Source organism: Argentina silus (assembly GCF_951799395.1).
Source record: "Argentina silus genome assembly, chromosome: 11".
Lineage (NCBI taxonomy): Eukaryota > Metazoa > Chordata > Actinopteri > Argentiniformes > Argentinidae > Argentina > Argentina silus.
In genome coordinates, this window is record NC_139665.1 from 5,133,621 (window position 1) to 5,159,322 (window position 25,702).

Here is a 25,702-nt window from a genome sequence, read left to right on the forward strand (position 1 = left end):
AGTGGTATGGGTCTTTTTTTGCTACCTTATACAGATGTCATGGATACAAGTAGCACCGTCTTCGCCACAGAGCTAAGCTTCCCACACACACACGCACACACACACTTCCATTCTCGAAGAGTCAAAGCCATGACAGACGTGACCCATCGCCGGAGACCTCGATTTATCCATCAATTAAAGTGCTAATTTTTGTCATTGGCTGGATATTTGTTAACCCCCCCCCCCCCCCCCCTCCCAGTATGAGTCAGACGAGCTGGAGAAGAGTGTGTACCAGGACTATGACAGTGACAGCGATGTCCCTGAGGAGCTGAAGCAGGACTACGTGGACGAGCAGACAGGCGACGCCCCCTTCAAGAGGTCAGTCCGGGTCAAAGGTCACGTTTTGATGCCACATCCCAAGACCTTCACCGGTCAAGCTCTCACATTTTACTGTAGGCAGACAAGGATATCAGTCAATTGATGTGTTGTCTATAATAGACAAATATGTGTGTAGGCTAGGTTTATTCAGTGTAATGTTGCAACTTCAGCAATAAGCCAAATCCAGCGCACCGTACGTGGCATGGCCTCGTAGGTATTTTTAGCTTCACCCTGATATAACCCTTAGAAGAGGGATGGCGAGTTTGCAGTCTTCTGTCTACATGATGAAAAATTCCCTCTTAACATCTCCTCACTTAGAATCACTTAGAAGCACTAAAATCACATTTTAGAAACGCATAGGGAATCATTAGTCCTCTGTGCTAGTCCAAAATATTAATAATGCCTCTGAAAGAAACCGATGCAACTCTCATTTAAAAAGCATTTTCCTTATTTCACTAAGTCATTGAATTAAGCAGTTTTGTAGGAGATCATTAAAATGCCTCCCTCTAGAGAACAGCTCGTGGTGGGCGCATGGTGGGCATTTTTTACATATGCAAATAGTAGCCATTTTGCAGTTTAATTATTTAATTCTTCCTCCTAAACTAGGGTGATGAGTGCTATAATTCACTGTGTGTGTTATGGAGTCTCACCAGTGCACCTGCAGAGTCGGCAGAGGTGGTGCCGGGATCTTTGTGCTGTAAATCACTGTGTGTGTTATGGAGTATGACACCTAATTACAGTGTGTGAGATTTCCAGATGTACGGGGGGCAAAGAACAAAACCCACAATGTTTACTTATTCAACATCTCTCCATTATGAGTGAATAATGAACATACAGTGCCTTCGGAAAGTATTCACCTCTTCACTTTTTCCACATTTTGTTGTGTTATAGACTAAATTTAAAGGAAAAGAATTTGCCGTCAATCCACACACAATACCCCAGAATGACAAAGCGAAAACAGGTTTTTAGAAATTTCAGTAAATTTATTAAAATTTAAATACCTCATGTACATAAGTATTCACATCCTTTGCTATGACACTCATAAAATTAGCTAAAATGCAAAAATGTCATCAACAAATCACTCAATACGTAGAATTGAGTCCATCTTAATGCAAGGATAATAGTTTAGTTCATGTAATTTTGGAATTAATATCTTTGTTTTTATAGGGTCTCTGATTTACATAGGAATCAATTACACACTGTGTGGATCAGGTTGTCATTACAAACTGAGCAAATGGAGAGGAACAAAACTGCTCAGGAATGCGACCCTGAGACCTGGGGAGACAAAAATCTACAAAGATGAATGGTGGAGAGGAAAAAGCACAGTCGATGGGACAACATCATCTCAGTCATTCTACAAAATGGTCTATAACCAAGTGGCCAAAAAGATCCCTTAAAAATAATCTATCTTATGTCCATAATTGTGTTTGCAACAAAGAATTCAAGTGATACAGCAAAGAAAGTGGTTCGAAATGTGTTTATTTGGTTTTACTACAAAGCATTAAGTTTGGTGCAAATCCAGCACATGCAATGCAGTTTCCGCACCATCTCTCGTGTGAAGAATAGTGGTAGCTGCATGAAGTTATGGGGATGTTTGTCACTGGCAGGGACTGGGGAGTTTGTCAGGATCAAGAGAAAATTATGAAATTTGCTGAGTTGGTAGTGACATCCTAATCTACACAGTGTGTAATTGATTCTTATGCAAGTCAGAGCAAAAAAAAAAAAACCAAAGATATTAATTCCAAAATTACATGAACTATTATCCTTGCATTAAGATGGACTCAATTCAACTTATTGAGTGATTTGTGGATGACATTTTTGCATTTTAGCAAATTTTAAGAGTGTCATAGCAAAGGGTCTGAATACTTATGTACATATTTGTATTTCTGTATTTCAATTTTAATAAATTTACTGAATTTTATTCCTAAAAACCTGTTTTCGCTTTGTCATTCTGGGGTATTGTGTGTGGATTGATGGCAAATTCTTTTAATTTAATCCATTTCAAATTGAGTCTATAACACAACCACGTGGAAAAAGTCAAGGGGTCTGAATACTTTCTGAAGGCACTGTACATTGACTGATGCATGGTCTCATAGAATGTACTGTACATGCATACAGTATTGATTCTCATGCACATGCTAGGGCGGTGACTACATTGTGCGTTGCACTACACTACAGAGCGTCCGGCAGGCCATTGTTCCCTGCGAGTTGTAGCAGTGTTATCCTCTTACTCCCGATCTATTAGAGGGAACAGCCGGCTAATTGAAGGTCTAGCTGGTGGTTCACAGCCTTGATCCTGGAGGTCATGTATGTCTTCAGCTTCGTGTGACGGCTCCTAATGGGTCCATTAAGTGACTTTGTGAATGAACATCCTAATGTGGCCGCTGACCCAGGGTTCATGAACCACTGTTTAAAGACCCTCCGGTGTCACTCAAGCTGTCCCCTGTGGAGCGTTGGTCCGTGCCTCCTCCCCTCACGCCTCTCCTCCCCTCACGCCTCTGCCCTCTCTCCTAATCAGTGTGTCCAGAGAGACGCTGCGTAGCCGGAAGAGGTCCGACTACAACCTTAACAAGGGCAACAACGCACCCATCCTGACCAACACCACCCTCAACGTGATCCGGCTGGTCGGTGAGTCACATTTGAATACTTTATTTGGGTTCACATTAAAGCACTACATCAAAGAAACACAAATATAACAAGATTAGGTGTTGGTCCCGAAATGTGGAGTGTCTTGTTTTTTGCAAGGCAAAGCACACCTAGCGGTGAAAACATGTCTATTTGTTTCACCAGACTATTTACAAGACCAGCCATACACTCTACACTCTACACTCTACACTCTACACTCTACACTCTACACTCTACACTCTACACTCCACACTCCACACTCCACACTCCACACTCTACACGCTTCAGTTCAGTGGTTCTTCTTGCTCACACTGGCATGTCTCTGTCTATCTGTATCATGGGGATATTGCCCGACCCTTATACAGATGTCATGGATACAAGTAGCACTGTCTTCGCCACAGGGCTAAGCTTCCCGCACACACACACACACACACACACACACGCACACACACACCTCCGTTCTCGAAGAGTCAAAGCCATGACAGACGTGACCCATCGCCGGAGACCTCGATTTATCCATCAATTAACGTGATAATTGCTCATTAAGAATTAAAGGACTCCGGTCCCACCGCTGCCTGTTTGACATGTCTACCCTGGCTGTCGTTAGCCCCGCTCAACCCCGCGTGATCTTTCATTTCTTAAGCGTAATTTAAACGTTGCTTTGACGTTGGCTCTCGGGGCGACTGGGCCTGCTGTCAATTTGTCCTCCCTCACTCCCCACACTGATATAATCTCAGATGAGGAAATCTCATTAGGATAGGCAAGTTAATTAATGCTTGGAGTTCGTGCAGAACTCTTTTTTTGGGGGTGATTTGAATAAGATGACATTGTTATGACAGTCACAGCTAGCTGGCATTGTGGGAAATTGTAGTTATTTTTTTTACCCTAGCAGTGCACACCAAATAAATGTGCAGTATTTTATTTTACAATAAGTAACAGTGATACACAGCTATAGAGAAGTTACGGTGCGCTGTCAGAGCACATAAAAACAAACTTTCTCTGCATCTCTTGATTTCTAGCAATCATCATCTCTGTTGTTTGTTCTGTTGCTCTTTGATGAAGTTAGATTACGCCGGGAGCTCGCAGGTTGTGAGTCACGTAAGAGTGTGAGGGAAAGTGCCCGTCTCAGCTCAAAAGCTTAGTGGATATAACCTTACCGTTCGTCAGTTCTGTTCAATGGTAACCTTGTTACACTCCCCTACTCTGTACGTATTCATTTTAATACCTTTTTCTCAAATTAAATTCCTTCCCTCAGAGGCCATGTAAATGCACCATTTGCTGGGTGAATTATTATTATAAATCTTCCCCATAGGATACTATTCTATTATCATTGACTTAAAACATTTGAAAGTATATTAGGAGTCTGGGGAGCTGTATCCTAGCTGAAACATTGACTAGTTTTGGAATATAAGCTCTTACAATCTTTATGTACACAGGGGGTCTTAAAGAGATTTGAGGAATATTAAATCAGTAGTTTCACTATATTTGACATATTTTTCATTTTGTACAGTACAGTGTCAAATGTTTGGCGCTTTGATATCATCAATATTAATGGGTATATATAAATTGCCCAGTGCTGAAAAGTACGTTTAACAAAGGATTTCAACCCTTCATAGGCTGAAAGAAATTACTTATCGACACTGGCGTTTTGAGTAACGGTTACTCTTTGGTTACTTTCCAGACATTGGAATATGAAGATTACATTTTTTATTTCCAAGCACATGCCCAGTATTGGAGGTCAGAAGGATGTTGTGTTTATAACTGTTTTTATTTTTACATGAATCCCCCCCCCATACAGGGAAGTACATGCAGATGATGAACATTCTCAAGCCCATCGCTTTTGATGTCATCCACTGTGTGTCCCAGCTGTTCGACTACTACCTGTACGCTGTCTACACCTTCTTCGGCCGCAACGATATGGTATAGCAAACACACTGACACGGTCTAATAGCCATGCTTCATTCATCCATTCCATTCCATACCATACCATTCCATTCCAGTCCATTCCATACCATTCCATCCATTCCATTCCATTCCATTCCATTCCATTCCAGCCTGTTCATTAAAGACTGTCAGTGTTCACACACTCCCAATGTTCTAGCTATGTTCACTCATGTTATCACCGTTAGTGTTCTGACACACTTCATAGCCATCCAACGCATAAAGGAAGTGATTATGGGGCTATTTGTTTTTTCCCTCTTTTTTTTTCCAGTGTCCTAGAGCTTTGTCTTTGTGCTACTTGTTGGGTGTTTGTTTGTGCTAATAGAAATGAATCAGAGCTTTTCAACCTGATATCACACCCCATGAAAACATTGCATTGTTACACATATTTCCTGGATGCTGAGACATTTACTGGCCTGTAATGCGTTTCCCTTCAGGTACAGTAACACTGCTACACTGCCCCTCTCTATCTCATCTCCCTCTCTGTCTCTACCTTCATCTGTCCACCTGTCTCTCTGCATTAATAGTGAGCTTAGTTCAGGCAGGACACTCTAAGGTCAGCGCTAGCTGTCTTGTCAGGTGACAGATCAGCTGTCTGCACGCGTGCACACAATCACACTACATGTCAAGATGGCGACCTGTTTAAGTGGTCAGTCTACACACCTCTCTCTGTCCTCCCTCTCTCTGTCCTACCTCTCTCTGTCCTACCTCTCTCTGTCCTACCTCTCTCTGTCCTCTCTCTCTGTCCTACCTCTCTCTGTCCTACCTCTCTCTGTCCTACCTACCTCTCTCTCTGTCCTTCCTCTCTCTGTCCTACCTCTCTCTGTCCTACCTCTCTCTGTCCTACCTCTCTCTGTCCTACTTCTCTCTGTCCTACCTCTCTCTGTCCTACCTCTCTCTGTCCTACCTACCTCTCTCTGTCCTACCTCTCTCTGTCCTACCTCTCTCTGTCCTCCCTCTCTCTGTCCTACCTCTCTCTGTCCTACCTCTCTCTGTCCTACCTACTTCTCTCTGTCCTACCTCTCTCTGTCCTACCTCTCTCTGTCCTACCTCTCTCTGTCCTACCTCTCTCTCTGTCCTACCTCTCTCTGTCCTACCTCTCTCTGTCCTACATCTCTCTCTGTCCTACCTCTCTCTGTCCTACCTCTCTCTGTCCTACCTCTCTCTCTGTCCTACCTCTCTCTGTCCTACCTACCTCTCTCTGTCCTCCCTCTCTCTGTCCTACCTACCTCTCTCTGTCCTACCTACCTCTCTCTGTCCTCCCTCTCTCTGTCCTACCTACCTCTCTCTGTCCTACCTCTCTGTCCTACCTCTCTCTGTCCTACCTACCTCTCTCTGTCCTACCTACCTCTCTGTCCTACCTACCTCTCTGTCCTACCTACCTCTCTGTCCTACCTACCTCTCTCTGTCCTACCTCTCTCTGTCCTACCTCTCTCTCTCTGTCCTACCTACCTCTCTCTGTCCTACCTACCTCTCTCTCTCTGTCCTACCTCTCTCTGTCCTACCTCTCTCTGTCCTCCCTCTCTCTGTCCTACCTACTTCTCTCTGTCCTACCTCTCTCTGTCCTACCTCTCTCTGTCCTACCTCTCTCTGTCCTACCTCTCTCTCTGTCCTACCTCTCTCTCTGTCCTACCTCTCTCTGTCCTACCTCTCTCTGTCCTACCTCTCTCTGTCCTACCTCTCTCTCTGTCCTACCTCTCTCTGTCCTACCTCTCTCTGTCCTACCTCTCTCTGTCCTACCTACCTCTCTCTGTCCTCCCTCTCTCTGTCCTACCTCTCTCTGTCCTACCTACCTCTCTCTGTCCTACCTCTCTGTCCTACCTCTCTCTGTCCTACCTACCTCTCTCTGTCCTACCTACCTCTCTGTCCTACCTACCTCTCTGTCCTACCTACCTCTCTCTGTCCTACCTCTCTCTGTCCTACCTACCTCTCTCTCTCTGTCCTACCTCTCTCTGTCCTACCTCTCTCTGTCCTACCTACCTCTCTCTGTCCTACCTACCTCTCTCTGTCCTACCTCTCTCTGTCCTCCCTCTCTCTGTCCTACCTCTCTCTGTCCTACCTACCTCTCTCTGTCCTACCTCTCTCTGTCCTACCTACCTCTCTCTGTCCTACCTCTCTCTCTCTGTCCTACCTACCTCTCTCTGTCCTACCTCTCTCTGTCCTACCTACCTACCTCTCTCTGTCCTACCTACCTACCTCTCTCTGTCCTACCTCTCTCTGTCCTACCTCTCTCTGTCCTACCTACCTCTCTCTGTCCTCCCTCTCTCTGTCCTACCTCTCTCTGTCCTACCTCTCTCTGTCCTACCTACCTCTCTCTGTCCTACCTCTCTCTGTCCTACCTCTCTCTGTCCTACCTCTCTCTGTCCTACCTCTCTCTGTCCTACCTACCTCTCTCTGTCCTCCCTCTCTCTGTCCTACCTACCTCTCTCTGTCCTACCTACCTCTCTCTGTCCTACCTCTCTCTGTCCTCCCTCTCTCTGTCCTACCTCTCTCTGTCCTACCTACCTCTCTCTGTCCTACCTCTCTCTGTCCTACCTACCTCTCTCTGTCCTACCTCTCTCTCTCTGTCCTACCTACCTCTCTCTGTCCTACCTCTCTCTGTCCTACCTACCTACCTCTCTCTGTCCTACCTCTCTCTGTCCTACCTCTCTCTGTCCTACCTCTCTCTGTCCTACCTACCTCTCTCTGTCCTCCCTCTCTCTGTCCTACCTCTCTCTGTCCTACCTACCTCTCTCTGTCCTACCTACCTCTCTCTGTCCTACCTCTCTCTGTCCTACCTCTCTCTGTCCTACCTCTCTCTGTCCTACCTACCTCTCTCTGTCCTCCCTCTCTCTGTCCTACCTACCTCTCTCTGTCCTCCCTCTCTCTGTCCTACCTACCTCTCTCTGTCCTCCCTCTCTCTGTCCTACCTCTCTCTGTCCTACCTCTCTCTGTCCTACCTACCTCTCTCTGTCCTACCTCTCTCTGTCCTACTATTTTGTTGCTGAGACTGTTAGTCATTACTGTGCAATGAGAGTGTTGCTGTTGTGTGTCTCCCCACCATCACCCCTTCCTCCATCTGCTTCGGTTCTGCTCAGTCTGTATCTATCGAGGGGTGGAGAGATTTACAGTCTGGGCTCCGTACCATCTTACATAAGTACGGCTTTAGCTCTGAAAAGATTGGGGCCATTCGAATACACCAAGCCTAATTGTATTCCCATTTATATTTAATAAATGGTTAAACCAAGACATGAGTGTTCCTGACTGAACTAGGATTTACCGTTAGTTAGCTGCTGCGCTGACTCTCTTTTGCTATCAATCATCAACGCCTGTCTCCAAAAATTATGAGTGTCTCCGATTTTGTTTTTACATACTTCAGTTTGTGACGCATGGACTTTCATTGCATCTACTATGCCTTGCTCTCTGTCTCTTTTTCTGTTTCCCTTTTTCTCTCTCTCCCTGGATACACACATTCACACACACACACACACACACACACTCACACACACACACACACACACGTTATATCATCCTCTTCAAATTAGAGAATGAAGGGCAAAAACAGAGCTCTTCAAAAAAATAATAATAATAATAATAATTTGTTTCTGCCATCCAGTCCTCTACCAATTTCATTGTATTGCTTTTGTTTGCTTAACACTGCTCACTTAACTGCTCTTCCTGTTCATTGTTTAATTTGTGCCATTGGTTTTGCTTTGTTTTCTGTCACCCCTTCCTGTACCAAAGCATGCCCCTAGCCCATCTATGCCCATCCAGAGCAGAGAGGCTGGCACGAGTAGGCAGACGGCCCCTGCCTGCTGGGTAAGACTGGGGCTCAGGCCCTGCCAGTAGTGGAGATGATCTATCCATCTGCTGTGTGCTCATAAACAGATCTTTATTTAGTTTCTCATTTAGCTAGCTAGTTAGCTAGCTCTATTCTCTTGTTCCAAAGGGTCAGGGTTAGGGTTAACCCTAACCCTAACCCTAACCCAAAGTCATCTTTTGTGAGCAAGAAAAGTACTTACTGTAGCGACTGCACTGGCGTTCCTGGCTTTTGTAGTGAAGAGTAGCTTGCGAGTGCGTTAGCTTGCTAGCATATCTCACCGGATTACAGGGTAGAATTCTGCTTTAAGAATACGTGACGAATCAATGACTTGTTGTGTCCTTGCACATTTGAGTCTTTTATGTATCCTTTATTTTGCCAGGGAGATCTCTTGAGATTTGTGAATCTCTGTTTCAAGTGAGGCTTGGATTTGCTCCCGATATGTTTACCTGCCAAGTATAGGTATAAATAACCCTCTGTATTTGGCAGCCATATTGGACACAGATGTGTGTGTATGTACACAAACAAGCAGAGTTGACATAAACTGAGCTTTGTATTCATGTTCATGTGGAGGGAGACCATCCCAAGGCCCCATGTCATGCATGCTAATGTTAAGACTGAAGAAACAGAGAGATGGCTCAGTCACATCACCCCCAAACTGGGTCAATTTTCTTGACAGATTATAGTGAAAAATGGTCCAATAACTAGATCTACATTACAGTGGAGTGTGTGTGTGTGTGTGTGTGTGTTTCTGATCTGCGTGTGCGTGTGTGGTGTGTTCAATGTCAATGTGATTGGTTTGCAGACCGTGCGTGCGTGCGTGTGTGCGTGCGTGTGTGTGTGTGTGTGTAATACACAGACAATGACATTGTGTGTCTCTCCTGCAGTATGAATCATCAGGCCTGGGCTTGATCAGCAGCAGACTAAGAACTACACTGAACCGAATCCAGGAGAGCCTCATTGACATGGTAAAACACCTCTCTCTCTCTCTTTCTCTCTCCCCCCATCTCCCCCCTCTCTCCACCTCTCCCTAATGCACCTTTTTATCCCTCTTTTTTCACAACTGTGATTCTCACCATTCTGACCTGTGTGGGTCCTGGAGGGATATGGTTGCGGGTGCTTGGACCTGTGTGACCATATAACTCATTATAGGTCATCACTTCCTGTCTGCTACGGCCGTCACAGTGGAGGTCATTGCCATGGGAACCCTCAAATAGAGGTGTGCTGCTTATGTAGGTCCAAGTGATTCGGGAAGCCCGGGGGTTGTCATTACTGTGCAGTTATATTCATCTTTCCTTAACATTAACATTTCCTCAACCACCTCATTACTAACCAAAGCCTCCGGAGTGATGTCTGGGGATGTCCATGGTTTGACGTTAGTGTTATCAGTGGAATCATTAAATGAGATCATTACCATGCAACAATAATGCACGAGTTGTCAGGACTTAAAACATGGGAGCCCGTGGAGGGTCTAGTGTTAATCTCCCTGTTTCTGCGTCTCTCTTTCACACTCAAAAAAACGTTTCATTTGGATTTTCCCCATACAATTCACACAGACAACATCCTCCACACTTTCTAAATGAAAGTGATTTTTTAATTTGTATTTTGACAACAGTTAAAAACTGCAAATAAAGATGTGTTGTGTGAATAAATATGTGAACCCCTGACTCGTTGAAAGCTCCTTTTTTGAGCAATTACAGCTTTTGAGCTTTGATACTTTTCAGATAAGTCAATATTCACCAATTATTGTTATCTCTAGTCTCCAAATCATTTTCAAGTTAAAGAGACCAAATCATTGAAAAACAGTTACGAGAACCAAACGCTAGTTAATTGGAAATAAAACGTACAAGAAACTGTATGCAGGCATGTATAAGCACAATGCTTATATTAGCTATTTGAAAAAAGTTTAAGAACTCCATTTTGACAACCACTTGGCCTCCCTCTACTGCCATTGTATTTGGTTAACACTGAACCAGACATGGAATGTCTTGTGATTGGACGTATCCGTTTCGTATGTTTTTGCAGTTTTTACAGACAAAAAAAAGTTTGAAGGTGTTGAACTTTCCACAGTCTGTTCTTCCGTTTAAGCCAATTAGAAACAAGGTTTCGTATTGAGTTGCTAGGTTACATTGATCAGTTGCTAGGTTGTTTCAAAAGTCACGCCTGAGTTCCACAGGTCAGATCGGATGGTGATTCCATAAGTGGTGTTTTTTTGGTGTTTGTGTGGCGTGGCTGGGGCCTTAGACCCTTGTTCCTGGTCTGTTTTGTTGTGAAGCCTCACTTCAGCTGAATACTCCTGTCAGAACAAATGAAGGGAGCTGCCCTTGCACAGAGTTGTTTACTTAGTGTTGATCTCATTGTTTAAAAACTCAGCAGTAACTGTCCCATAGGGGAAGCTTTTCCAAGGTGACTCTTCCCCAAGGTGACCTGTCACCCATGGTAACGATGATGAAGTGACATGTTCTTATGGCGATCACCAAAGCATGATGGCGTAATGTCACTCTTAATCAGTGTGTGTGTGTGTGATGGTGGGAGGTCACAGAAGGGCTGGGGTAACTTTTCAGCAGGGTGTCCTGCAGACTGACATCAGGTTACCATTGGGCAAATGAAGCGCATGTTAGCTGAGGTGTAAGCACAAATAATGCAGTTATTGCAGTTATGCAGGTTACCATAAGCCAGATGGTGTACTGTAGCAGTGGTGAAGTGCCTGTGTTATCCTTAGGGGGCAGTGCTGCTACTCTGGTATAACAATGCATCATCATCTTAAATGGATAAAAACTGTCAGCCCTTAACATTAGTGAGAAGTCTCCCACCATGCCTGGGTGAAGAATATCCAAGTGGGGACTGTGGGGGAGGAGCAGGGGCATCCCTCTCTGAACTGTTAGAGAGAGAGAGACAGAGAGAGACAGAGAGAGAGAGAGACTGATACAGGCTGACTGATTAATAACTGCCATTTAGAACATTCTCGCCTCGGCAGCCAAATTTATTTTTTCTTTTTGTATCAGAAAAAGCTTTCAGTCTCTCTACCCATTCACACAGCTATTTGAGTCTGGTGGATAAATCATTCATCGCTGGAGGAATGCCCTCCTTTCTCAAAGTTTCTCTCCTCTATAACTCGTTTATATTTTCTGTTTTCCTCCGAGTGTGGAATCAGATTATTTGCATTGATCTCTGATTGCTATGCCCTGACTTCATCATGGTTATTGTTTGCATAAACAATCCACATTCATTTAAAGTGAGAATGTAGATTGTTATGTATTTAATTACCATTCATTTAACATTTCCCCAGGCATATTATAAGAGGGACATTCAGATTGTACTGTACATGTATTTGTTTTATACATGGCTGAACACACACACACACACACACACACACACATACACACACAGACACAAAAGCAAGAGGGGAGGGACCTCATTTGTAAACACATTATAAAGTTAATTACGCATTGTATTTCAATTTGCGTACAAATCCTTGCGGTTCAGCTTCTGTTTGCCATCTTGACTTTTGTTTGATTTAAAACAAATGTGAAGATAATGACTTGCATCCCAAATGACTGGCACCAAGCCCTGAGAGTCACACGTCTGAGACTTCATCTCCGTCTCCGTGTCTAAGACACTCACCTGGCAGCTGTCCCACGAGAGACAAGTCATCTCCCCCCCCCCCCCCCCCCCCCTAAATGACTTCTCCCAAAGCTCTGCAAGTCTGAGCACTCTGAAACCTCATTTTCAACTGTGCTGTCCTACTGACACTGTAAATATAACTTTTAAGCACGTGTCCAGCCCTCTCTCTCCCTCTCTCTCCCTCTCCCCCTCTCCCCCTCTCTCCCTCTGTCCCTCTGTCCCTGGCAGCTGTAGACCAGTGATTAGCTCCGATGATGCTATCCAGCTCACCAACCTGCTGAGCTGTGAAGTGTAAACAACTGGCTGTTGTGGACTGACTTTGAACGTCAGGATAGAACATATGCTGTATTTGTGCTGCAGACAGAGTAAGCAGTGGCCTTACTGTCTGTGTGTGCTGGTATGTTGGTGCTGTGTGTAATATGTTTGAGCTTCGACTGCCTCAGATCTTAGCATTCGATGCCAACTCAGGGTAGAACGTGATGATAGGGTTAGGAAATGTTGAAACTAGAATGGTTGTCAACAGTTACTGTATATTATAGATGAACCACATGGTGTACATTATCTGGTACTTAATTCACCCAATTCAACTAAACCAGGATGGAAACAGCGAGCGCTGCCTGTGAGGTCTGCTCGTTCGTAAAAGGTGCTCAGGGTTGGATTTCCTAACTTTTAAAGGGTATGGTTTTACCCTTCAGCTCAGCACCACTGTTAAGTGAACACAGCGAGAGTGGGTATTGATATTCTGTGTTAGCATGTGGGGCTCTGGAGTGGTTTCAGCCTGGCCAGAAATCAGATCCGAGGCCACTTCCTCTCCATGCGGTGTTAGAGGCCGATCTCTGTGGGCACAGCATTCTGGCAGAGGAAGTCCTGCCAGGCTCCCAATATTGCCAACACGCAAACACACACGCAAACACACACGCGCACACACACACACACACACACACACACACACACACACACACACACACACACACACACACACACACACACACACACACACACACACACACACACACACACACACACACACACACACACACACACACACACACCTCTAACACACACATACTACACACACTCACACATTCGCTCAGTCACCCAACAGCTTGTGGTTAACCTTAATCATCTGCTGGGGTTATGGCTTGCCACACTGTGGCTTGGCACCGCCAGCACCACAGACCTGCACGCTGCCTCTCAGGGGGCGACAGATTAACGCCATCCAGACGGTTTCCCAGTGTTCCTAGAGTGGCACATCCATTAAGAAACCGGGCTCCCCTCTGGTCTTCTCTCCTCATGTTTGAATATGGCAGCCCGGGGGGGGGGGGGGGGCTCCTGTGTGTGGTGAAATATGAGGCAGTTTGATGTGGAATTCGTTCGGAGCCATCATGCTGACATGGCACCAGTCCAGAGGAGCTAGCTACTGTATACAGGAAGGTTCAGAATGGGAGTGATGGGTATGTTAGCAATGCTGAGATTGGAGTAGAGGTACACACACACACACACACACACACACACACACACACACACTTCCTACAATTTCTGACTGAGAAAAAATCAATTAATGCAATTAAAAACTTTTTTTTTTTTTAAATGGCAATTGGTTCGAAAAATGCAAGCTACTAAAAACATGTTTGAGTTATTTATCTTTTTAAATTCTGTATCGTTAACTTGTACGTGTTAAACATTAACATCCCCCACACACACACACACACACACACACACACACACACACACACACACACACACACACACACACACACTTATTCACTCACTTTAAATGGTGAGTGGAGAGTTTTTCCAGTCTTCCAGGATTCCCTGGGGGACTGGTGTTCTGAAGTTCACTTGGAGTTCTGTCAATGTCTCACCGCTTCTTGCAATGTGCCAGTCACAGGGATACATAAGCTGATTTGCATTCTGTGATTTAAATCCCTTTTTTTGTCTCCTTGACACAATAACAGTGCCATTCTGCTTTCCTCTTCTCCAGGGGGAACAGAGAACCCTGGAAAGTTCATCAGCTGAATTCAGGTTATATTTCCCAGTAAACAGAAAGAGAATGTGACCCAAAAGGGTAAGCAGATCCACCAGCCTCTTTGGAGGACTGCCAGTGATGGCGGTATCGCACAAATCAAATGACAGCTCTAATTCCATTTGACAGTCGTATAATGAGAAGAGAATTTGCAATATTAGGAGCAGATGAAGGAGGGGCTTAGAGGAGGCACTTGACAGTAATTGCCTGGCGACTAGGCCCCCCCCGAACGGTTATGAATTTCTATGGAAAGAAATGGGGAGGAGAACTAGGGCACTAGACACACACACACACACACACACACACACACACACACACACACACACAGTTGAAGAGAGCCAGTCAATCAGGGGGTTCATTTGTATTCCAAATATTTGTCACAAGCGTCCTTATAAAGCTGCCAAAGTTTGGTCAAGTTTAGTGCAGCACAGTTGCAAAGATTCGTCTTTGTTTTGTTGTGTCAGGAAAACGGCAGTCTACATTTTACCCTCTAAAGCCATTTTGGGCTTGAGGAAATGTGTTTACCACAAGACTAGCTTTACAAGGTGAAGCCAGACTGATACTGCGATTTTCACAAACGCAGACGATTCCAACCGATGAGAGGGTCTCACGCTGCAAGACGGATTCTCCACGTCCTGCTGTCTTGATTGTTATTGTCGCTGTGGCTCCTCCTACTATGTCATGCAAACGCTTTAAAAGAAGCCGTCTCACTCAGCCGCCATCTTAGTGGCGCCTACAAGGCTCTTTTTAATGTTGTAACAATTTCTACAATTTCTGTACCTTAAGGTTTGTCTTAAAAGACAAACCTGTCTGGGAAAGGTGTTTTAAACATGTGGGAACAAGATGTGGCTTTTCATTGACTACCGAGGTACATTTGATCACCTGCTCAACCAATGACCTCTAATAGGAGGCATTCAAAAGTATGGACAGTCTCCCTTCTCTTCCAGTCTGTTATTGGCATCTTAGTGACGCCTCTTTCGGTGGTTATTTTCAATAAGGAGACCAGACCAATGCTGGGGTTTTTAGGTAGGTCGCCGATGGGAGGACAGGCCAAAAACTCCACTCACACCAAAACAAAGACAGGCATTTTTTTTCTGACAAATCGCATAGCTAGCTAGCTGGCTGTGTTCACAGTTCAGCTAATGCATCTGTTAGCTTGATTTGACCTAAACTGTAATGCAAGAAAGCCAGTTAGCTAACCAGTGAGTTTACAGATGCAGTTAGCTACTGTAATGAGCAACCAACTCCATCTCAAACTGAAAGCTCTATCCAGCTCATCGTTAGGGCATAAAAAGTATATTTACATTTCGATTTGAAATTGAAATGGATATAAAACATGTTGTTCTAGTGAAGTCCATAAAATACAATTGCGTTTCCGCCGCAAGCCATGGTGTTAAGCCACTCACGCAACCGTGGAGGGTGAATTCCAAACCGTGACAGCCCTACCTCTCGCCCTACACAAGTAAAAAGGTCAGAATTCAAATTAAATCGGGCAGCGTCTGCCTGGTTTAAGATAAGGTTTGCCATCATGTAGTCATCGTATATCATATAGTCCTCCATGATTATGCATGGTCTGGTCTTAACAGACAGGGAGGAGGATTTGTTGCTTCACCTCTCTCTCCGTTCCTTCTAGTGATAGTTTTTGCAGCTCATAGCTGGTGTTGAACCTCCATGTTGTTTCTTGGCTGGCGCCCTCCGAGGGTCGGTGATGGATGCTCTAGATGAGTGACTCTCCAGGAGCGCCTCCCCAGGTGTGGGTTGTGGCAGGGACAGAACCCCGCCGCTAACTGACAGATGGGCCTCGGACGCGGGCCCGAAAATACCTCAGGCAGCGCCTCAAAGCTCACCGTTCACAACAAATCAGTCTCTGCCACGGAGACGGAGCCCAACAATAATAAGAGCAGTTTCAGCAGGGTGGGCCTGATTCAGCAAGTTCAAAAGTGAGAACTCCATGCAGTGCATCGTGGGCCAAACTCAGGGCCTGTTCTGCAGAGAAGGCCCGGTCGGTTGTGGGCTAGTATATATAGATGGGTGAACAATGTCATGGGAGCGTCTGAGGCCAGAGTCATCAGCGGAGGCGGGTGCGTCAGTGTGTGTGCACATGTGCTGCGGTTGGATTTACTGTGCAAAACAAAACGGGGGGGGGGGAAATATTCAATGAAAGACACCACAGGCATGTGCTATCAAAGTGGAAGCAGTGCCTATAGCAATATAGACATAAATTGAGTGTCACAATGAAAGCCAATATAATCTACATTGATAAGCCTTTAGACAGCAGAGCCATCCTTGGAAATCTGGAATTCTGCTTTAGGCTGGAATTCGATTCAGCCCTGTTCCGGGCCTGTTTGTTCCTTTTAAATGAGCAGTATGATTTAGAGAGCAATCCTTCACCTAATAGTTTGTGGGAAGAGGTGAGGAAAAGCAGATGTACAGTTGATGATGTTCCAGCAGATTTCTATACTCATTATTATACTTAAATATGACTGAACAGAATGTGAACATCCCCCTACTACCCCGACCTCTCCTCATTAAGAATATTTTTTAACAAGTAGGAAAAGGAAAAAAAAGTCCTTTCTCTTACAGCTTTGATCTGTGTGGGAAAGTACAAGCAACGCTCCAGTCGTGAGCTCAGAGCATATATATTCATCAAGCCATTTCTCTCTACCCCCCCCCCTTATTGGAAGAAGTCAGTGCTATCACTCTGATCCCTCCCCGGGCAGGCAGACGTCTTGTTAGTTTTGTTTTCACTGGGAAGTCCAGAGCTTAATTTGTGATCATTAAGCGAAGCTCGATAAGCTGTATGGCTTTGAAGCTGATGCCTCGATACATAATAATACCGCTCACGTCTCATCCACTTGGGAGAGCGGGATGGATCCTAATTCCCTACGGATGCCATAGAAAGGTATTGGGGGGTTTTTCCATACTCAGGCCTCCATGGATAAAGGAGTTCTGGTCTCTGCTCGGCATTTGACGGTTGGAATTGTAGACACCGAATCAAGTGTGATGTTTCTCTGGAGATAATAGTCTGATACTGAAGTGTGTGTGGTCTATGGCTGATGTGTCAGCCCCCCCAATGCTATTTTCAGCTACACACACTGTCTATTGTCTGTGGTAATGGAGACAAATATCAGGATCAGAGGGTTAAGTACTAGCATCATGTACGATTATGGTTTGACCTTGTCTGTAATATGCCGGAAATTCCACTAACATAAAAACAATGATTGTGAAAAGGGGCAGTAGACAAAGTTCAACATTTGTGGCCAAATAACCTCAGTAACTACCAATGAAGTCAGAAAGTTCATTTGGGTTGATTTGGCCATGCAATGTGAAGTTAGTAGTGGCTATTTAAACAACTCTGAACCATGGATTACACTTTCTCCTAGTCCATGGACTACTTTCAAGGTCAGGAACCATCAGACTATACATTCAAAAAGTTATTTAAAAGGTTAACTATCCCTTGAAGCACTGAACGCCTACTATAAGTCTTGATTCATTTTGTTGTCCTTATCTACTGGCTATATGTGTTTCTGTCAACTGTAATTATTAACTATTTATCAGCTTGTTCTACCTTGGAAGAACGAGATGGTAAATGTACCATAGAAGTAAGTTACAGTACTCCTGTCTAAACGCCAGTGACAGCGAGACAGAGGGGCAGGGACACTTTGACTGAGGGATCAGGCTGAGAGAGAGAGAGAGAGAGAGAGAGGGAGGGAGAGAGAGAGGGACACTTTGACTGAGGGATCAGGCTGAGAGGGAGGGAGAGAGAGAGAGAGAGGGACAGGGACACTTTGACTGAGGGATCAGGCTGAGAGGGAGGGAGAGAGAGAGAGAGAGGGACAGGGACACTTTGACTGAGGGATCAGGCTGAGAGAGAGAGGGAGGGAGGGAGGGAGGGAGAGAGAGAGAGAGGGACAGGGACACTTTGACTGAGGGATCAGGCTGAGAGAGAGAGAGGGAGGGAGGGAGGGAGAGGGAGGGAGGGAGAGAGAGAGAGAGAGAGAGAGGGACAGGGACACTTTGACTGAGGGATCAGGCTGAGAGGGAGGGAGGGAGGGAGGGAGAGAGAGAGAGAGGGACAGGGCACTTTGACTGAGGGATCAGGCTGAGAGAGAGAGAGAGAGAGGTTAGGGTAATGGGTCTGTTAGAACAGTAGGGGGGCAGTGATGATGACTTTGCCTACTGTACATTTTAGACTTAACAATTTTCATGAAAGGGATCTAGATGTAGACCTTCACCTTTCAAAATGGCTAAAAAAGAACACGTACCTTGCTGCAATTTGCCTCTTTGTGTTCACCTTTCAATGTCACTCATTTATTCCATGCTGTCAAGTTCTTTTGCATAAATACTGTACCATCAAACTACTAAAATGCATGTTTTATTTAATAAGGATAGCAATTAGTGCTGATGATACAGTACTCAACAAAAGAAATCAGGTTAAGCAGTGAATCACTGTGAAATAGTTCATGTCAGCATGAATAATGGCTCCATATGAGCATAAAAAGGCCCCGGTCGTCAGATCAGGGACCCATTAACTACTCCCAAGGAGCCTTCCTGCAATGAAAGACCGTGATGAAGTTGGTTAGCACCGCCTCTACCAGGATCACCTAGACAAAGATTTGCTTACTGTGAGGTTGTGACTGCTCAGACTGTGTGTGCGTGTGCGTTTCCTCAAGCCCAAATTGGCTTTAGAGTATAAAATGTAGAGTCTGCTGTTCTCCTGACACAAAAACCAAAACTATACTGCACTAAACTTGACTGAACTTTAGAAGGACCCTTTTGACAAATGGTTGCAATACAAATGAGAAATGTGATGTGTCAGAACCCCTGATTGACTGGCTCTCCCCAACGTGTGTGCGTGTGCGTGTCCGTGTGTGCGCTGCTGTTGCTGTTCTTTGAGCTATCCATAGGGACTTTGATGTTCTAGAGGTAAACCTACACAATCTGAATGTTATTACTAAGATGTATAGTTATGTTAACCCAGGGTGTATTCTCTCAGAGAAAGACCCTTGATCCTCTCATGAGTAGTAGTATAATGTCTCATTTCCCTTTGACCATCTATCTTTCAGGAGGGGAAGGTCTTAAAATGTTTCATTAACTCAAGGCGCACTTTGATCTGAACGCTAGCTGGAGGTAATTAGAGTGAGCTGGACGTTCACATTGAAATGAATTATTCTCTTCTATCCAATCCCTCGCTTTTGTCCCTTTTGTTGGTTTAGCTCAGATTAAACGGAGCGTTCACCAAGTCCACAGAATAGCCCCCGTCCCCCGTCCCCCGTCCCCCCCCACTCCCACCCCCGCCCTCCACCTTGGGTAATGCACTGTTGTCTTATCTGAGTTCTTTCTCACCCGTACATCACACTGCAGAACCTGCTGTGTCTTCAGTTTGTTCAGAGTGGTATGAAATGGAGGAGGTGGTGTGTGACAGTTACAGGATCGTAGCAACAGTAGCGATCTCTCAGATGTTAAAGGTCTGACTTGAAATGGCAGGTGCTGTATAGCCAAAGTAATTGTGTTATTTAGGCAGATTAACCTGTTATCTTCAGGTGGCCTAATAGTCATTTTCTTCTTTTATAAACCGTGTGATTTTCATATTAACCCATGTGTAGGGTATTGGCTTATTGTAATCGGTCGTTGTTTGTAAGGTGAATTCAGTGTCTGAAAGTTATTTCTGTGTTACTGATATTAACTCATTTAGTGCCTAGGGTGAAGTCGCTCAAAATGCATAAATTATCATGCTTAATTTTGTAGCCAATCAAAAGTATTGTTGCTACCGCATCAAATATGGCACTCTGGGCGGTGAGTGTTTATTGGCAGTTAGTCAGTTAATCCTGCTGATTTCCTACGACATTGTGTCCAACCCAAACAAGGACATATGATCAGTTAAATGTACTGTACTCTCCTCTTCATTTACTTCAGTCTCTTGAAAGGTGAAACCTGTAAGTGACGGTTCAAAGTCACTTTGCCTGTTTGTACCCAAGTATCAGACGACTGCACCGTGTTCTCAGCTTTCTGATTGGCCGTAGTGGCACAGGGAGAACTAGGTGGGGGACGGTAAACAGAGGGAGTGGATGCTACAGTACAATAGAGGGAGTGGATGCTACAGTACGTGCTCGTGAGGAAAAGCCACAATGCCCTTTCATGCTCGGGGAATTCATAACCTCTTCGTCAATTTATCTTCAGCGTCACCTTCACTTGTCTACGTTGATGTACGAACTGTCCTGGTTTTAATCTTAGAAAGCATCTCGGTTCTTTTGGAGTTTGTACAGTTGACAGGTGTTCAGAGGGAACAGTATGGTACTTCCTGTAGGGAGGCAGGCCGTCTGTTAGGGGCCGTCTGTGAGGATCCCAGTCACATGTCGTCTTATGTTGTGTTTATTGTGCTGAAGGTTCCAAAGGTTCTGGATTAATTCCCAAAGGGATTTTCTCTTTCTTTTTTTCAAATTCTGAATTTTGAAAAATGGGAGCTGATTTCTGCTGATATTTAGTGTCTGTGCTTTAGTCTTGGGTTCTGGTTGTAGGACTCAGCCGTAGCCACAGCCTCTACTGAGCCTCTACTGAGCCTCTACTGATCTTTAAGTCTTTATTGAATCTTTTCTTTTTTTCCTCTTCGATGCACAACCACAGTAGCTCGGTGTCGTTGGAAGCGAGAAATCACAGCATAATGGAGTAACTGCTAAGCTCCCCCAGCTCCTACACCCTGGCTTATATTTATGTAGTGCTTGCCAACTTGCATGCTCTGCCTTATTTATTTTTTTATATATATATTTTTTTTTATATATATAAATCATCTTACATTTTCTTTTGAGTACATTGCTCAGCCTGACTTTGTAAATGTTTTTAGGTTTCTCTCCTGTGGGTTTAGCATAATTGTGCAGACGTTTGCAGGTGTAGGTAAGCCAATTGGCTGATGTAAACAAGTCAAGTGAATCATTTCTCTCCGGTTATATATGGGTACTTTTTTTAAATGTGTTTTTTTGGCAAGAAGGAGACTGATGCACAGACCCTAACGGAATAAAACTATGCAGAGTATGTCCAGGATGAAAAGCTGCGCCCTGAAAACAGGCCGTATATTTAGTGTGTGACTCCCTACAATCTATTGCAACAGTTTAAACTCTCCAATATGGCATTCCTGTGCATATACTGTAATTTGCAGTGCAGCTGGACTTTAATATTGTGCTTTGATCCTGCTGTGGTCTCTTATCATAATGATGTGATCTTGATCTCTGAATAAATGATGGTGTTGTGATACTGTCTTTTGATTATTACTAAATTGAACATTTTAGAAACTAGACAGAATCTGTTTCATAGTATATAACTAAAAGTAACACTTTGATCAAATATCAATATATTCTTTTAGAAATCTTGTAAGAGACTAACCTGAATCTGGTGTGAACTTCAATCAGAGATGATGATGATAGCAATGTACTGGATTGTGTGTGCTGTCACTGTATAGACTCTTTCTCAGTGATTAAAACATTAGAAGGTGTTTGTTCTGTGCTGGAGGGAGCAGACATTTTGTGTCTGTGTTCTGTGATAAAGCTTACAATTCCAGAAACCAAGAATCGTGCCCACTGAGGTCCATGAATCCACTGGGAAGGTTTAATCTCTCGTTTATGAAAAAAGAAATTACAGTTTTTAATCCCACTATCATCTTTTGTATTTGTTTTGCGAATAAAAGAGGAACAAAATTATATTAAGCCTGAATTTCTGATTATGTATCCAGCTCAATGAATTCAGTGAGCCGAGCATTCAAGCTGTTTTCTCAACAAGTGTGCAGCTGATTTGATTCCATGTTTGGTAGTAACCGTTATCCCTGTCAGCGCCATGGTTACTGTAAATACAGAAAGCCGAGAGGGCAACAGTGAGAGATTATGATAATGCCGTTTCGTCAAATCGGCTACTCATGCCTGTCTTTGTAATATGTATTATTAAATGGAAGGCTGATGAATGGGTGGTAAGCACTCTAGCACGGCTAGCGATGTAAAAGTGAGTCATCGTTATATCTTTAATAGGATTTCAAGCCTGTTTACCTCATGTTTTTATGATAGGGGTCGTTTCTAATTCATGGGCTAAGATGTGAATCCAAAGCTTCCCCCATCAGGAGAAAACATTATCCGTATCTTTTTGTCTCAAAATTGGATTCGGAAAATGTTAAGACTTATGAAGTGTTCTCTACATTTTATGGGTTCAGTCAGGGTTTAAATTGTGTGTTAAATCCACAGGAAAGGTACGAGCAAGGTGAAGAGAAACATATTTTCCTCAGTCTTTTGGTTCGCATTTTCTCTTCTCCTCGTAGAAAAGTATTGCTGATGCCTGCGGAGCGTGGTCGATCAATACAACGTCACAGCAGCAGGCTTTTCCCCAGTGTCACGCTGATCTGATCAGAGGTTAATGCATTTTTGATCGCTTACAAGGGATCAGATTTAAGACTTATTTAATATTTATAATTTTCACTCAAAAGCATTATTTGGTCTAATGTAGCTGGGCGATAACTGGCTTTGCTCTACCTTCGGGGTTCGACCTGAGAAAACAAATGCTTAAAAGTGTCAGACGAGAACAAGTCAATGTTTATTATGAGTGCACCACCCTTTTGCAGTTGGTGAGGGTTGGGATCACGCCAATCACACACAAAAGAATATATCGTTCTTTTGTGTGTGTTCTTGTCTTGAGATGTGTTTGGTGTGTTTTCTGTTGTGCACAGTGTGTACAGTGTGAGCAAGATATGGGCTGTTCTTAGTACCCATTGAAAATGTCTTTGAACTGCAGGTGAAATTCATTTGTTTGAAATAACCTTGCAGTGAAATGAATCAGACCTCTGTTCTCAGCACTCTCAGAAAAGATATTCTAATATAGCTTTAATTTTTACACAGGCTCAAAGGGTGCCGACAAGATTAGCAAATTCAATGGACATTTGCATCAGTAGAAGCCACCCTACTCTGGAGGAAGAAAAAAGGAAGAGAAATTTGACAAACTATAGCTGACTGCTCTGTTATGCCATAAGGTTGTGATTGTGTTACACACACACAGTCTGGTCAGTGTTCCTGTCTCTGTAGAAGACTAGGCTGGCTAGTAGACCTAACTGTTACATCCTCTATGTGTCTCTCCTCTGTCAGGTCTTAAATTGTCCTTGCTTTGGAGCATATTTTGTCATGAGTCACGCTTAGACTGAGAATAGAGTGGGAACTAATGGCTTTTCTGGATAAACTCCATATGCACAGAATGTTAATCATGTTTATGTTTCAGAAAAGGCTGTTTAATGCAGTACAGTATGTTGCTCTTTATTTCATGGTTTTACCCTTAAACAGATTGCTCACCTAACAGTGATGTCATCTCCATACCTACAGTAGGTAGATTTGAATGCTATCGATGGGAAATGATAATTTGTTTACCCAGCTGCACCTTATCAGATATATAGTTAAGGGAAGCTTAAGAGAGGTGTCAGATTCTCCTGCTGTAAATATTAAATAATCCAAGTGGAACGTGACATATAGTTTTGTGTCAGAGGGATAGTCATTTATAGACTTTAACTGTTATAGTATAGCTTCCTTGAGGAACGACATTGAATTATGTCGGCGTGACACACAGCAAGTTTATTGATAAGCGATTATAGAAACTTGAACTTGACATGAAATACAAGTGAAAGCAGGAGTTGGACGGGCCTTTTGACGAGAGGAACAGAGGACAGGAACGTAAGAGATTTATTTGATCTGAAGGCAGTGGGTGATGACAGAGAGGCAACAAGCAGGACTAAAGGCACCTCGCTGCCTGGCCTGCGTTCAGAGCACAGTGAAAGATAGAAATCACATATCCCTCATGTGAGCTTCCTCCCCAGGATGACTAAAGCGTTCTGACCGAACACGTGCGGACACAGTAGAAGGGAGACAAACGACAGAAAGGGTATTACAGCAGGGAGGGAGAATGATTCAACCTTTAGTCGTACTTCATGATATCACATTCCCCAGAAACTGCATACATATTTGGGTCAATTTTAGGATGGAAAAACCACTTAATTCATTGTCTCTATGTCGGCTCACATAACTCCCTATTTGTACTTAAGTTGTCTCTAGTGGGCCCAAATATGCCAATTACCTCCCAGTTACATTACATATGTATGATTCATAATGTGTAATTAGCTGCTTTACGTGTGTCAAATAAACAGTAATTTAGCCGTTTGAGGGCCCAGTTGGTGGTGTCACACTCTTGGTACCGTGCTGTTGAACATTCCGAAAGTCCTGACTGATTCTTCTACATATTCTGTTGATGTTCATTAACGGGTTCCTCTGAATGATAAATAACCGGTAATAATGAGTCTGAGCGGAAATTGCTCAACTGTATTTTGTTTATTTATTTTTTTATAAATGGATGGTGGAGGCCAGGGAGCTGTTCCACAGCAAGAATAAGAAGAGGGCCAGCGCTCACAAGATAACTTGAAATCACCTGTAACACCAGTGTTCTCTCGTGGCTGATACGGGCCGTGTTCGATGGCCTTCTCCTCCTTCATTAGCGGTGTGATTGGTACTGACCCCGTGCTGATGCTGTTCCAGGGCTCTGCGGCGTGCGGAACACACAGTTTTACACCCGCGTGCTGCACCGTCAGGTCCTGAAGGACTTTATGAAAAACATTATGATCCGCACGTCTGTGAGGAATTTCAATCGCTGTTTTATTTCAGAAGAAAGCGAGAAGGCCTGTGAGAGTGAAATGTGCTGGAGGCACATTATGAAAGAGAGCAGAATCGATGCTGGCACTGGGTGAAGGGGTTGGTCAGCAGTATGCCTGAGTACTTGCTTTATTTATTTTTTATTTAAAAAAAATAATAAAAAATGTGCAAAGTAATGTCCATACCACGACTGCATAATATTGCAAAAATGTTGAATAAAACACAGATTAAAGCATGTACTTTCCTCTCTTTTCGATTCAAAGGGAATACAAGGATGGGATGATTCATGATTGTGAAGTGACCCCATGGCCTTTTGTTTGTGTGCTGCAGACGGAGGTTATCAAGCAGAATGGGAGCTAGAGGTCAAAGGTTAACACATACAGTACCGAAGAGTGGTAGAGTAGATTCAACATCATGTACAGTACATGCAAGATATTGTTCTTTTATGTGTGTTCTGTATTGAGATGTGTTTGGTGTGTTTTCTGTTGTGCACAGTGTGTACATTGTGAGCAAGATATGGGCTGTTCTTAGTACTCATTGAAAATGTCTTTGAACTGCAGGTGAAATTCATTTGTTTGAAATGAATCAGACCTCTGTTTCTCAGCACTCTCAGAAAAGACATTCTAATATAGCTTTAATTTTTACACAGGCTCAAAGGGTGCCGACAAGATT

At 43.9% G+C, this 25,702-nt stretch overlaps 1 protein-coding gene across 2 annotated transcripts in view; it reads left to right on the forward strand.

Annotated features, from left to right (window-relative positions):
* The window catches only part of vps50 (VPS50 subunit of EARP/GARPII complex), a 99,075-nt gene that overhangs the window by 60,171 nt on the left and 13,202 nt on the right, over window positions 1-25,702 (forward strand). The window contains exons 19-23 of one of the 2 annotated variants that reach the window (XM_083680320.1): window positions 239-357; window positions 2,876-2,985; window positions 4,781-4,902; window positions 8,647-8,721; window positions 9,610-9,690. In XM_083680320.1, the coding sequence (XP_083536446.1) occupies window positions 239-357; window positions 2,876-2,985; window positions 4,781-4,902; window positions 8,647-8,721; window positions 9,610-9,690 (507 nt within the window). The remainder of the gene's footprint in view (window positions 1-238; window positions 358-2,875; window positions 2,986-4,780; window positions 4,903-8,646; window positions 8,722-9,609; window positions 9,691-25,702) is intronic. The other variant, XM_083680321.1, reaches the window with a different exon arrangement.